We start from the raw sequence: 15,624 nt of genomic DNA on the forward strand, positions 1-15,624 counted from the left end.
ACCCAATAGAATAAAGTTGGTTGAATGTTGGATGTTCTATCTCTGTTGTTAATTGTTTGTTTGTTTGTTTTTGCTGGGGGTTTTCTTCTTGGATAGGTACAGGAATGCATTTTTTGTGGTTGTTTTATTTTATCTTGGAGAAGAGGCTAGAAGTTATAGGTCACTATTTCCCAGAGTTATGTTGGTTTTCATATTTGGTTTTAAAAAGTCTGGGAAGCTTTAAAAAATACTGTTGCCTGGGTTTGCTCCTAGAAATTTTGATTTAATTGGTTCAAGGTCAAGTCTGGGTATTGGGATTATTTTCATTTTCATTTTAAATTTTAATATAAGAATAGTTGACATACAATATTACATTATTTTCAGGTGTACAGCATAGTTATTCAACACTTATATACATAATAAAATGCCTCACCCCTGTAAGTGTTGTTACCATCTGATACCATACAAAGTTATTACAATGTTACTGACTATATTCCCTACCTTTTACTTCTTATCCCCTGCCTTATTTATTTTATAACTGGAAGCTTGTACCTCTTAATCCCTTTCACTTATTTTGCTCATCCCCCCACCTCATTCCCTCTGGCAACTACCAGTTCTCTGTATTTATGAGTTTGTTTCTGTTTTTATTGGTTTTACTTGTTTATTCATTTGTTTTGGTTTTTAGATAACACATGCAAGTGGAGTCATATGGCATTTGTCTTTCTCTGTTTGACTCATTTCACTTAGCATAATACCCTCTGAGTTCACCCATGTTGTTACAAATGGCAAGATTTCATTTTTATGGCTAATATTCCATTGTATTTACATACCATGTTTTCTTTATCCATCTGTTGGTGGATGCTTAGGTTGCTTCCAAATCTTGGCTATTGTAAATAACATTGCAGTGAACATGGTAATGCACATATCTTTTCTAATTAGTGTTTTTGTTTTCTTTGGGTATGTACCCGGAAGTGGAATTACTGGATTGTATGGTATTTCTCTTTTAGTTTTTTTAAAGGAACTTCCCTACTGTTTTCCTTAGTGGCCACCACACCAGTTTACAGTCCCAGAACAGTACGCAAGGGAGCGTTCCCTTTTCTCCACATCCTTGCCAACACTTGTTATTTCTTGTCTTTTGGATAGTGGCCGTCCTAACTGGTGTGAGGTGATGTCTCATTGTGGTTTTGATTTGCATTTCTCTGGTAATTAGTGGTGTGGAGCATCTTTTTATGTGTCTGTTGGCCATCTGTATGTCTTCCCTGGAAAAATGTCTATTTTTAAATTGGATTGTTTGGGGTTTCTTTTGGTGTTAAGTTGTGGGTATTGGGATTTTTAAAAACTTCCTGCAGGATTCCAATATGCTGCCAAGGATGAGAACTACTGCTCTATATGATCTACCATGGCCAAAAAAATTGAAAAAATGAAAAAAAATTAGATGTTCAAATAAGTTTAGAATTCTCCATTTTGGATATTTAAAAGCACTTTCCCATTATAAAGATTCTGAATGGTTCTGAGTAATAAAGTAGTTTGTTTAACTTTGCTTCACTCAGGATTTTCCAAAATACTTTACCTGAGTTCCTTCCCTCTCCTCCCAGTTTTTGTTAACATTCAGCAGAAATAGTGTCCTGAAACACCCTGGGACACATTTCCCGATCCACATCTGTGTGGGACAAAACAAATCTCTTGGGATTTGAATAATATGCTGCCATTTTTGGAACTGTTTTTGTGCTGTTTCCTGAGAGTCTTGGAAAAAGATGGCTTGTCAAATAGTGGTATTTGATCTCGTATGAACAGGCATATGCAAGTTTTCTCTTAGAGCAGATGGGAGGCCAGAAAAACCTTCCTTGAACAGAGCACCCACAAACCTCCCACTGGCGATCCTTGAGTGACATTTGTTATTAAATGAGTCCATACTGTTTGCATTAAGGGAGGGGTTTGTTGTGTTTTGGGGATGACCCCTAGTGATATCCCTGTTGCTGAGCTATGTCTTAATGTGGCTGAGTGGCAATGGGAAATCTCTGAAGCAATTACTCCAGATTCATCTGGGCATGCCAGAACTTGCAGTCCCTTCACAAAGGCTCAAAGGGGTCAACCTCTTAGAACTTGGCATAAGGCTACCTTCTAAAGCTAAGTAATCATGCTGGTAGATGTTAGATATAATTTTAAAATACATCTCTTTAAGTAAAGTGTTGAACCAGATATTTGTTAGCTTAAATATGATATTGTGATTTTTAGTAAAGTTTATTTAGCAACCAACTTTGTGCTTCTTAGAAAAAGTTTTCCTTACCATGTTTTTCTCTTAAGTATCAAAATGTAGAAACAAAATTTATTTTATGCTCTTTATGACTTTCCTTTCATTCTCAACTTTTCTTTATGATGGCTACCTCTCTGCTTCTTGGTGTTGATCTTTGGGGTCATTTCTGCCTCCAAGGATCTTTAATAAATCTTTGCTTCTGATGTTTGGTATGATGGGAAAGAATCTGCATTAGTTTTGAATAGTGAGAATGTGCCAGTTTCCTGTGTTGAAAATAGCTGGAAAAAGCATATCCAGTCCAAACTACTGAATCCATTCTCAATAGCTGGAGCATACTGAGTAACTTGGACCACCATGGAAAGCAGACTCTATTAGATTCTTCTTGTTAAAGTGGCAAATAAGTACCACTATACAGGGTCTTGTAATAGAAGCACGTCAGGGTCTTTGTGAACCATTAAATACACCTAAGGAAATGAGTTACATCTATTCTTTTATTTTGGAACATGGCTATTCACTGTTTTGGGTTGTAAAAATTGGCTGAGTCTACTTTTTTGGTTATTCCTAATTTTATGGTCCCAGATCAGTGTGACCAGTAGAAGGTTCAGAGACAAACATTTTTGACTGCATACTATATTTCCAGTAGCCAGCTTTAGTTGATAAAGGAGGTTTGGAATAAGATTGCAATCATTTACATTAATGAACATAGTTATTTTGTTGAATGCATTATATATGAAGCTCTTATTCTCAATATCTGAGTTAAAGACAATTTACTACTATTTTTATCTTTAAAGCAAAACTTGTGTTGTTAAATGGGTGACACTCAGATATTGAGAAAAGGCCAAGAACACAGCTCTTGGTCTGTCTTTCTGGTGCCTGTTGTTAGTTCTAGACAGATTCTATTCTGCTGACTTCATGTGACCCTTTATGCCATGATTTAGAAATGAATTTTTACATGAACAAGTGATGAGTGTATAGCCTTATGTTAAATCTGAAAAGCAGGAGATGCTGTGTTCTATCTTTTTTGTTCGGTACTGGTGGTGCTCAGCTTTTGGCCCTGCCACAGGAAGCCATTTGATTTTGCTCTTTCATGAGTGGGAGATAACTTTGTTTTCACTGCTTATCAAATACATTTTCACCTTACAGGCCTATATGATATAAGCAACCAGCTCCTTTCCCTGGAGCTGGTACCTATATGTCAGGGATTGGTTCAGAGACTGGGAGCCAGGTGTACTTCAGCCAATTGTGTGAAATATTTGGGGTCATTGTCTACTTCCCAGGTGTCCATTCAGTGTAGCTGAGGACTGAACTGTCCAGTGCAGTAGCTACTAGTTATCGAACACTGGAAATCTGATCCAAACTGAGATAGATTATAAGTTTAAGATATATTGAATTTTGAAGAAGTAACATAAAAAAGTAAAATATCTTATAGTCATGTTGATTGCATGCTAAAATGATTGTATTTCAGATATATTAGATTAAAATGTATCACTAAAATTAGTTTCACTTGTTTTTTTATTTTATTTTAATATGGTTATGAAAATACATATGTGGCTCTCTTGTGGCTGGTGTATCTCTATTAGGCAGCAATAGTCTAGATTATGTTTTGTTACTGTATACAGTTTATGATTAAAGATTGTTTTATATAATTTTTGCTTTGAAAGTTCAATAGTTCCAGCCACTTCAGTTGTTCAGGCATAAGCTGAATGATCTGGTAGTGATCATTTATTCATTCATTCAACATCTCCAACATATTAATGTGTCAAACACTTTAGTAGACTCTGGGCATATAGATATGAAGGACACATTCCCAGTTCTTAAAAAGCTCACGATCCTTTAAAACCCATTACTCTGCAGATATCTGCATATCTCTGACCTGCTTGTTATCCAGAGAGTTTACACAGAACCATGGAATCAAGACATCCTCAGTGTTTCTTAGTCCATTTACCGCCTGTTCTTTTTTATTCTTTATTGCGGTCTCCACATTGTCAACACTGTGCCTCTGTTCTTCATTCTTTCTTCATTTCAAACACGTCATTACCAGAAATTATTTCTTACTGCTTTGTGTAAATATGTTCTTTTATCTCCCGTTTCCTGTCCTCATTATTGACATTTACCAGGTTGCTTCTTTCTGAGTGATTTCTTAGATTCTTAGGTTACAAGCACTGGTGTGTTGGTAAACTGGCTTGGTAAGTAAAGCTGATTTCTGTGCTGTAAATACCCCTAACAATGCTGATTTGGGCTCTCAAAATTCTGGAATATTCAATAATTGACTCTTAAGAACCTGTAGGAGAAAGCTCCAGGACAATAACAAATTAAGCCCTTTTTCTTTGTACATAATTGTAGATAGGGATTCTAGTTTTCTTAAATTTATTTTCTATTGCTTCTCTGTGAAATAAATGCAAAAACATACAAATAAAAAAACATCCCAATTGTTCCATCTATTCAAATACCATTTATTTAGTTTTTCATTCAACATGTATTATTGACTGCCAGCCTCTCCCAAGGTCATAGTTATGTGGACTTTTATAATCACTTCTTAATAGCTTTATGGTTCTGTTGACTGTTATGTTAGAAGTTACATTTAGAAAGAGAATTGTCAGAATTGGTTGGAGTTTAAATGGGTCAAGAATGGGGTTGAGCTAAATTTATGTTTGAATTTCTCTAGACACCCGTTGGCTGTAACCTTAGTCTTCTTTCTGTATTGGGGGTTAGAGATGCATGATTTATTCTTCAGTGGAGATGAATAATTAGAAACCCTGGGTGTTTGGAGTATTGCCTTATCTCCTCCATAAAGAGCAGCCTTGTGTATACCTTGTGTTTAAGATGAGTAATGCAATATATGGGAAAGCTATCATGACAGAAAAAGGTAAGAGCTGAGGTTTTCCCAGTCAGCCTGGGGTGTGTGGACTTTTCCCCTCAGTTGAAATCTGTGGGATTTCAGTGGTCCTTTCTGAAAGAGGTGGAGAAGTACAACATGTCCTCTTACTCAACTCAGTGAATAGTTGGCTCAGTAAATACGAATGAATGAATGCATGGATGAATGAGTGAAAAAGTAAACCAGGATTTAAATAAACAGCTGGGAGCTGTAACTGCAATACAACTTGTGGGATTTTAAAACTTTGCAATATATTGGTGTAGTGATTTAAATCCTAAAAGCTCTGTATAACCTCTGTAAAGACTGGATTGAAATAAAACTGTTGTTTTTTATTTTTTTTACTACTTGACAAAGGAAGAGAAAACTACTTTGAGCATCACTGCTTTGAGCTCTCTTCAGCTAAATACTCTGGCAAAGAGAATAGCAAAACACGATCTTAAATGGATGAAGGGATTCTGGGTTAATGCAAAGAAAGCTTTTCTTGCTAGTGAGATATTAGGCTTCTTGGGCTAAAAAAATGGCTTTGGAATATTATAGAAAATTTTCTTGGGATGAGCTCCCAAGTTCCTTTACTTAACTTAAATGTTTTTTTACAAACATTTATTGATTGTCCATTTCATGCCAGGCACTGTGTTAGGTACTTGGGAGGCAATGGCAAATAAAATATCTATAGATCCTGCCTCCTTTGGAATTATTATGTAGAGGCAGAGAATCAAATAAGCACACCACTATATAATGTCAAACTTTTTTAAGTCCAGTAAAAAAAAAAACTGGCCACCTGATTGAGCCAGGGTGGCTTGAGAGTTTCGCTTCTGAGACAAGTGATCTTTGAGCGGAAAGCTGAAAGATGAGTAGGGTAGCCTAGGCAAAGATGAGTAGGAGAGTGCATGGCCAGCAGGAGCAGAGGTTGTGTGAGAGCAGAGTGCCCCATCTGAGGGGCGGGGAAGGGCCCAGCAGGAGGGTAGCATGAAGTGGGGAGGAGACTGCCGAGGTAGGCAGGGCCAGGTGCCACGAGGCCTTGTATCCGCACTGAGGATTTGAACTTTCCATGAGAGCAATGGGAAGTCAGTGGAGGGTTACAGCCGAAGAGTGATGGGAGGAGGTTTTCTTTGTAAAAATATTACTCAGCTGCAGTGAAGAAAACTGTTTAGAAAGGCTAGGTGTGCATGTGGGAAGATGGTTGCAGAAGTCTGTGTGAGAGGGGGCAGTGGAATTGGAAAGAAGTAAATGCAGCCAGGAGACATTTGAGAGGGGAAAACAATGGGGGATAGGGATGGATAAGATAGGGGAGTGAGAGAGATGCAAGAACTTCTGTGTCCTGGCTTGAGTGACAATGGAAGCTATTTTTTTATGAGATAGGGAGTGCTGGAGGACCCAATTATTGTCGTGGTGTTGTTTTGGGGTGTGGGGCAGATATTAGAGATTCTTCTTACACAGTGAATTTGAGATGCCTTAAGAAACCCAAATGGAAATGTCATGTGTGTGGTTGGCTATGTGGTTTTGGAGTTTTAAGGAGTTTGTGCTAGAGAGAGATATTTGAGGATCATTGAGCAGATTGATGGTAATTGAGATAGAGGAGATGGTGAGGGCAATAGTTCTCAAAATGTGGTGCCTCCTGCCACTAGCTAGAAACTCAGATTCTCAGGCCTTGCCCCAGGCCTGATTGAGTTGAATCAGAACCATCCAGGTGATGCATCCTCAAGGTTGGGAGCCCCTGGTCTAGGAGCGTTGAAGAATTTGAGCCTGGAATTGAATCTCGAAGAACTCTAACTTTTAAAGATTGGGAAGTTGCAGGATGACTTTGCAAAGCAGATTGGGAAGGAATAGTGTTTAAAGAAGTAGAAGGAAAGTCCAGGAAGCATGTGAAGAGATTATAAAGAAGGGAGTTACTTGTCACTGGCATATGAAATTAAATGATGCTTGCAAAATGTTCCCTGGGCTTAGAATAAACAAATCCAGAGAAGTAGAAAATAGATTAGTGATTGCCAGAGATGGAGGGTAGGCAGGAGGGAGAGTGGAGAGTTACTGCAAATGGTGCAGTTTCTTTTTTGGGAGATAAAAATGTTTATATTATATTATTGTGGTGTATATGGAATTAGTGATGATGAGAATTGTGAATACACTAAAAATCACTGAACTGTACACTTTAAATAGGTTAAAATGGTGAATGTTATCTCAATTTAAAAAAAAGTCACTGGGGCTTAGCAATATGATCCTTGGTGACTTGAGTGAGAAAAGTTCATGGTGTGGATGAGGGTGGAAACAGAACAGCAGAGCTTAAGATATGAGGAGAGAAAATGGAAGCAGGGAGGTGAGTAATCCTCTAGAGAAGTCTTGTTTTAAAGAAGAGCCCAAAGAGAGGGTGGTGGTTGAAGGGAGATGCAGAGTCAAGAAAGTTCTGGATTTTTTTTTTTTTTTTAAATGGTAGAGGCCTGAAAATCTTTAAATTCTGTTGGGGAGGATCCAGGAGAGAGATAATAGAGAGGAAAGAGATCATCAATTGTATTAAATAATTATATAATTGCAGAGGAAGAAGAGACATTTCATGTTACTAGAGCCTGGTGTTTTCTGAACTTTGATCTTCATTTTATTTACCCATGTGAGTAAAAAATACTCCCAAGCAATCTTCTAATTCGAACGTGAACATTTTGTGGGGCAAACATCTTGTTACCTTCCAGGGCAAACCATTTTATCTTCAGATGCATCTAACTACATTGGATGATTGAGGAAAATCTTTAGAAGATGGTTTATAAAATGAGAGAATATTTTGTAGAGTAAAATTTCTCAGCTTCTTAAATGGGCTTTCAGTCTTATTTTAGTCATTTCCTTCATTCTCACCTCCAGAAGAACCCAGTGCTGCCAATTCTTGGGCCTTTTGAGAATGATCTGATATTAATCAGGTGGATTCTCTGATTTTTCCACTGTTAACTCAATATCCAGTTTTCTGGGCTTCTAATTTATCATCACTCATCTCTCTGATTTTCAGCTTTCATAATTTTATTGCTGTTTTCTGCTGTCTTATTCTTCCTGACCTTGCTGGATTCCATGAAAAAAAAAGCCTTTTGAAATTCTCTTTTTAGTGGGGTTTTGGTAGATGAATAGGTTTAACTCTGTCACCTTAACCTTCTCGCCCTCTCTCTCTCTCTCTCTCTCCCTCTCTTTCTCTCTCTGCTTCTCTCTTTTCCCCCCATTGAGTATCTAACATGTTTTTGTGTTCCTTCACTTTTAAGGTTATTATCTTTTGACTATATATGATCCAGGTGCCTCTAATAACCCATTTCTCTCTTGCCCAGTATGGGGTCAGGTTTTGGGAACATACTGGCTTCATGTGGCTATCAGGATTAAATTTGTTAATGCATCTAAATTACCCAGCATTGTAGGTGTGTCATCTCCTTTCCCCAGTTCTGAGAATATGACTTAATTTTATTGCATCCCTTATTATATTTCAAGTTGTAAACTTCTGCCCATCTTTCCAGTCTGATTGTTTTGTGTCCTAATTCTGTCAGATGGCTCATTCACCCTCCCCTCCATTCTCAAGTCTGCAGATTTCATCACCAAATCACCAAAGGTCTCTTTTCAGTCATTGGTAAAAATTGTGAATGTGATAGGATCATGTTAATCTCACCATAGTTTGCAGACAATCAGAAAGACTGGGTCTTTTTTGGTAACTCATATTTTGAATTTGTTTATCCAAGTCGAGGCACGTGAAGATATACTTGAGGGAGTAAGGAGTACCTCCAATTCTTAAAATTTTTTTTTTTATTCTTTCTAAATACAAAGGAGTTTTTCTTTTTCTTTATTAAAGAAGTAGTTTTTAATCTAGGGTCTGTGGAGATAATTCAGAGAGTCAGTGAATTTGGGCAATAAAAATTCATGTCTTTTTCAATAACCTTATATTTTATAAGATGTTCAATTATAAATGTTGGAAGTACAGTAATATTAGCAATAAATGACTGTTACAATAGAAATCACATTTTTATATACCATTACATTTGTTGCATATATCAAGATATTATTTATGTACATTCCTCCTTCAAAATTATAGTTGTTATCTGACCTGCTTCTAGGTCTTACATAATACATTAATAAAAAATTACATATTATGGTGTTACAGATTTCTAAAATATTTTGATAACTTTAATTGAACTAATCTGCTTTTCCTATATACTTCATGCATTTGGAAACATTATTTTGGGAAAAGAGGTTCACAGAGTTCATTAGATTTTTAAGGGGTCCAAGCGCACAAACTATTCTGAACCTCTGTCCCAGACAGACAAGTGCCTACAAAGGAGGGTGTGGTTATTTATATAAGCTAGTACTGTATCTTAAATCCTCAGCTACTTCGTTCTTTGGCTTAGTCCATTAAAAATTGCTTCTTTTAATATGTGGTTTATGCCTTTATAAGATATTTGACGAAGAAGCTATTTTGTTTTTCACTGACTCATGAGTTCAGATGGCATTAAAAAAGACCTCTAGAAATCAGACTTCAATATCTCATATCACCCTTCCTATTTACATAGGTTAACTTTGAAGTTTCACGACCTAAGAAACATTTCTGTTAAGCTGCTTTGCTAACTTCCTATTTTTATATTAGGTTATCAGGATGCTGAAACTTAGTGATGTTGAAGTTCTATTTTGATTCACGGCTTAGCAGCCACAGGTTCATGTTACCTTGGATGGTTGTGATGGAAAACTTGGTTTTATGTTAATTATATGTTAAAGACCTTAATGGTCATTTTCTCCCCCCTCCCCCAACATCTTCTGGCATCCTCCACCCTGCCGCCCTGTACTGACTCGGTGAGGTTCATCAGCTTTGTTACTGGCAGGTGCTGACGGCTCTGTTCCTCTGGGTCAGTGGTGGGGGCTGGGCGGAGATGGAAGCCTTGAGGTCAAGTTTCTTGCCTTGGACACCTTGGAACATGGCTAGTGTTAAAGCTCCAGTGCCAGTTCTTGCTTAGCTGACCTGAACTTGATACTTCAGTTTTATGTTGCCTAAAGCAGGCCTGCTAAGTTGCTCTAAAAACTTAAATAAAGTATGAAGTACTCAATTTTCGGTACAGTAGGTTCCCACTCCTTTTGCTAGAACAGTTTGTGGTGCATTAGAAGCTCTCATGGATCCTGAGAGGAGATTGTTTGGGGGAATAACTGTGTTGTCCTTAATTTTTTGGGGGGGTGTGAATTGGAGGGGTGGTATTTAATCTATGAAATAGCTGCTAGTTTCTGTTAACCTGCATACATTGTCCTCTTAACATTTTTGTGCTTGAATTTAACATTTTCTTGACAGGTGGATGTTCCTCTCTCAGAATATCTTTGTGATGATGAATGTTTTACTTAAACATTCTAGGTCAGTGTTAATGATAATAGTCATATTATTTACCAAGTGCTTCTTGTTTTTTGAGCCTCATCCAACTACTTTAATGATTTTTTGTTGAAGTGTAATTGATATACGATATATATTGGTTTCAAGTATACAACACAATGATCTATCAGTTATACCCATTATTAAATCCTCACCCCAGCCAGTGCAGTTACTGTCAACATAGAAGGATGTTACAGACCATTGACTATATTGTCCATGCTGCACTTCCATCCCCATGGCCAACTTAAATTATGATTGACATTTTGTGCCTCCCCTTCACCTATTTCACCCACCCACCCCAGCCTCTCTCCCACAGTAACCACCAGTCAGTTCTCAGTGTCTCTGAGTCTATTGCTGTTTTGCCCATTTTGTTTTGTTTTTAGATTCCACATATAAGTGAAATCATGGTATTTGTCTTCTCCTGGCTTAGTGCATTTAGTATAATACCCCTTACGTCCCTCCATGTTGTGGCAAATGGTAGGATCTCTTTCTTTCTTTCTTATGGCTGAATAATATTCCATTGTGTATATGTACCACATCATCTTTATCCATTCATCTGTTGATGGACACTTTGGTTGCTTCCCTATCTTGGCTATTGTAAAATATATGGCAATAAACATAGGGGTGCATATATCTTCTTGAATGAGAGATTTTGTTTTCTTCGAGTAAATTCTTAGAAGTAGAGTTACTGGCTCACATGATATTCTGTTTTTAGTTTTTTGAGGAACCTCCATACTGCTTTCCACAGTGGCTTCTATTAAGTGCTTCTTATGTGCGAGGCACTATGTGAAGGACTTTACATGCTTTCAGTGTAATCTGACAACAGTCCTGTGATTCATAGCTACTGTCAGTAACTTCATTTCACAGATGAGGAAACTAAAACTCAGAGGTAAAATAATTTGCTCAATGTCCTACTTAATATGAGGCAGAGTTGGACTTTAAGACAAGGCAGTCTGATTCCAGAGCTCAGACTCTTAAATCTGCTTTGTTACTAATTTTGCCTATTGGATTAAAGGAATTTCAAAAGTGCTTTGGTTAGGCTGTAGGAGTAGTTCACTAGTAGGAGCTGATATGTTAACAAGTTTACTGTTTTGGCAGCTGTGAAGCCAAACGCGTATCTCCAGCTGATTCTGCTGTTTCAGTATTTGAATATTCTAAATGCATGTTTTTAATGTTAACTTTTTTGTGTTTATAGGGATGCTTCCTTTGGAATTTGCACATACAGTCTTACCATCCTTGACTGTTTGCAGGGAATCAGAAAGGTAACAACAATTCTCCTTGCTGTAGTTGGCACAGTAGTTTAAAAATGCAAAAAAATGAATAATGCCCATATACCTGTTTGCTTTTGGAGAGAAGAGTGGGGAGGCAGTAAGCAGAAGGCTTTCCACTCTTTTGAACAGTGACCGATTTGTAAAGTATAGACTGTAGGGTAAGTTAAGGGGAGTTCTGGCCAAGGGGTGGGTAACTCTGTAACTCCTTATAGAAGCGAATGGGGTCTCCATTTCTCATTTAAACTATTTGTGTTTGGGACGGATTTATCACTTGTATCTGCTGCTGTCCCTGTGACATTACTTTGTCACTCAGTCAGCTTCATTATCAAGCTAGGTCTTGGTGTGGGAGCAAAAAGGAGTGACCTAAGCCACTGCTCTTCTCGGTTAGTGTGGAGGAGAACATTGCCAGCTTTGGTTTTCTAATTTGATACTATTAAACACCTGTGAAGTAGTAAGGAGACCAGGTATTATCTCATTTTTACAAATGAGGAAACTGCCCCAGAGAGATTACGTCATTCTCAGGACCATTGGGAGTTATTTGGAGGGCTAATTCTAACTCATGTTCCCATCAATCCGGAGTCCTTTCTGGTATTATGCCTGGGTGTGCCATGAATTAATGGTGTTCAAAGTGTGGGGATTTGTTAGAGATACAAATTCTCAGTCCTCACCCGAGACTGACTAAATTAGAAACTCTGGGAGTGAATCTCTGCAGTCTGTGTTTCAACAATCCCTCCAGGTGATTTGATGTGCTGTAGAGTTTAGAGTCATAGTATTTAGTCATTTACATATGTAATGGAGAAGTTAATCTAAAAGGTTTCTGGAAACTTTTAGAACATGTTTTAGAAACATTGATTTACAATCTCAGAAGTCACATGTGCTGTACTGTGGATTCTAATAAAATTCAAAGTATAGCATTCCATCTTGAACATATCCATGATTTATCGGTCAGAAATGTACGTATTACATAACCCATTGGCAAGGGTCACTGGGGACTATAAATATAATTCAATAGTGTTCTTTTTCCAATTTCTTTTCTCTGATGTAATGTAAAACCAATTTTGCTATATTTTGAGTTGAGAAAACTGGTATGATAAATATGCCATCAAAAAAAATATGCTACCTGCTTTATCTGTGTTGGTTTTTGACTTTAATATTTTATTTAAAAGTGAATTTAATAAAAGCTTTAAATAGTTTTCAAATATTTTTCTTCTCACTTAAAAACTTTCAAGATACTCTGGCCCACCCCCTGCAACACACTTTCAGTAACAACAGTTAAGAACCCTTTCGAAGACTTTACCCAATGTATAATCCACAATTATAGCATTTAAAAAATATGATTCAGGGAAAAAAGTAATTTATTTATTGTTACTGTGATTATTATTATTATTTTGCCTATCCTGACATTTGGTACAGGCTGTTTCTTTTCTAACACTTAAGAGATCCCTGAAGAGTCTACACTGGAATATCCGTACCTGTTGTGAGAGTAACTGGGAACTTGATACAGAAATTTATGATACCCTGTCTTTCTGACTTTGTTCATGAATGAGGTCTTCTGTAAATTTCTTCTTTTATCAAATATTGGAGTTTATTTTACCCAAATACAGATGATATTTTAGAGGATCTGATAGAATGTTCAACATGTTTTTAGTCAAGTATACTTTTACTCCATTAGAAACTATCACCATAAAACAAATTCTTTCTAAGTAGAGTTTTAGGAGCAAATAAGGGCCTATTAAGTAAAAATGCCCTTTTTTGCTAAGCATCTCATTATAATAAAAGGGAAATAAAAAACCTAAGAATAATTGATTTTTCTATCTGTGCAATTGATTTTTCTCCTGAGAAATTAATCATTATTATATATTCTGTCATTGTTATGTATGAATTAATTGCCTGATTCCCAAAATGTTTTAACTATAAATTTGCTAGTATCTTTCATTTTACATATATAATTCATTTCACATGCAAAACAAATGTAAATTAGAACTTGAGGCATATCTTTTTTGACATAGTTTCATGTTTTTTAAGTGTTTAATTCCACTCGTAAGAGTCTCACACAAAATTACTAATGTTTAGACGATGATTTCTGGATATGCATCACAAATCAAAGGTTTCAAGCTTTCTCTGTTAGGCTAGTGGGGATCGTTTTGTGAGCGGGAATTCCAGGAATGGCTAGAAGACTTCAGCAATTTAGTGTGGCAGAACTAATTCACATTCTGCTTTTAGGCATTACAGCATGGATTTTTTGACTTTGAGACATTCGACGTGGATGAATATGAGCATTATGAGGTTTGTGCTTTTTAATTTTTTGCAAGATATAATTTCATGTTGCTTACATTGGTTTTCCTCACAATGCTCAAGTACTGAGTGGCTGCTGTGTAAAAGCCTTCTGGAGTTTTCTGTAGTTGTCAGTTTTTTCCTTTCAGCTTGGGTCATTACTTTGGACCCTGGAGTCACCAAGAGTTTAGTATGGGAAAGCACCACATCTGTATATTCTGACATCAAACCTGTATTGACAATTGCTTTGCACCTTTATAAGAAAAAATAACTTTAAAGTATAGTTTGGTAGTGAAATTATGTTACTTTTATTTAAAAATTCAGGCTGTGTTTAAAACAAACCTGGATTCGTGCCTGGTAATATTTTCGACTGCATACATATTATTTTGAAATAGGGCCGAATTTACTTAGCCCAAAGAGTTAGCTGAACTTTTTCCTGTGGCTCCATTACAAAACTTCTGAATAATGTCTTCCCTGCTCAGTGATGAAGCGTTTAGGCAAAGGCGGTCCCAGTCAGGGTTGTGCTATGAGGAGATGTTGAAGAAGAGCACTTTTCTGAGCAGGAAGTCTAGTAGTAGTTAACTTTTCTAAGAGGTGGGAAGCCTGTAGAATGTGAATAAGCCCAACATTCTGTGGAGGTGAGCTCCTCTGTTGGGGTTCTCCAGAGGAATTGTAGTGTTTATGACCTTAGTGAGACAAGGTGCTCTCCCGTTTTGGGCTCTAGATCAGGATATGTCTATTTGGATATCCTGCTTGCATGGTAAGCTTAACATACCTGAAAAGAAAGTGATCATCTTTCACCCAAACATGGTCTTCTGCTTGGTTTGTTTTAATGGCATCTCCATTCCACTGTTCACTCAGATTCAAGACCAGAACCATCTCTTTTCCTCCATAATCTAAGGAGTATTTGAATTCCTGTTGCTGACGCCCTGCTGGGTGTTATATCTCGCCTTCCTTTTCTGTTCTTAGGTCTTTCCCTGGGGCTCAGGGCTCGTCCTCTCTCATGGACTGTTACAACAACTCTCCAATGCCCTGGCCCTTTTTGTTCTGCCTGTCACCCATGTGACTGAGTGGCCTGACAATGGACCTCTCCTCTTGTCTCGGCTGTCACTGCCATTGCCCTGCAGAGAGGGGGGATAAACTCTTCTGTCCTGGCATTGTTGCTGTGCATGAGCTCCAGCCCACCTTGCTAGCCTTTTCTCCTGTTCCGTCGCTGTACTCACCCTGTGTACCAGCCCCACTAAGCTGATTATTTACTGTTCATTGAATGACTCTGTGCCCTGGAAGCTGTGCCCCAGATGCCCAGCTTCTTGAGTGTTTCCCCTCTTCCATTTCATGTGTGTCAAATCCTACACAGATGAGCTGTCACTCTTTCCCCCTCAGTTTCATGTGTTACAATTTGTACTTTCCATATTTCTTTCATTGTGGCTGTGAATGGAAAAATATATATTGAGTTCTTGGGTAGAAATGTTTAACATCATAAAATTGCCACCTCTCCAGAAATTAATAAATTAATGCAATTTATTAAATATTTATTAAAAATCTTGGGTATCTGTTTGTCTTTTCAACTAGAAAAGCACTGTTAGCCATGGCATTTTTACTAGTGGCAAAA

At 37.3% G+C, this 15,624-nt stretch overlaps 1 protein-coding gene across 5 annotated transcripts in view; it reads left to right on the plus strand.

The window, feature by feature from the left end:
* Positions 1-15,624, plus strand: part of CDC14A (cell division cycle 14A) — a 181,655-nt gene that overhangs the window by 88,545 nt on the left and 77,486 nt on the right. For all 5 annotated transcript variants that reach the window (XM_057500470.1, XM_036883870.2, XM_036883871.2 and 2 more), the window contains 2 exons: positions 11,663-11,729; positions 13,962-14,024. In XM_057500470.1, the coding sequence (XP_057356453.1) occupies positions 11,663-11,729; positions 13,962-14,024 (130 nt within the window). The remainder of the gene's footprint in view (positions 1-11,662; positions 11,730-13,961; positions 14,025-15,624) is intronic.

Source organism: Manis pentadactyla, chromosome 4 (assembly GCF_030020395.1).
Source record: "Manis pentadactyla isolate mManPen7 chromosome 4, mManPen7.hap1, whole genome shotgun sequence".
Taxonomy (NCBI): Eukaryota; Metazoa; Chordata; class Mammalia; order Pholidota; family Manidae; genus Manis; species Manis pentadactyla.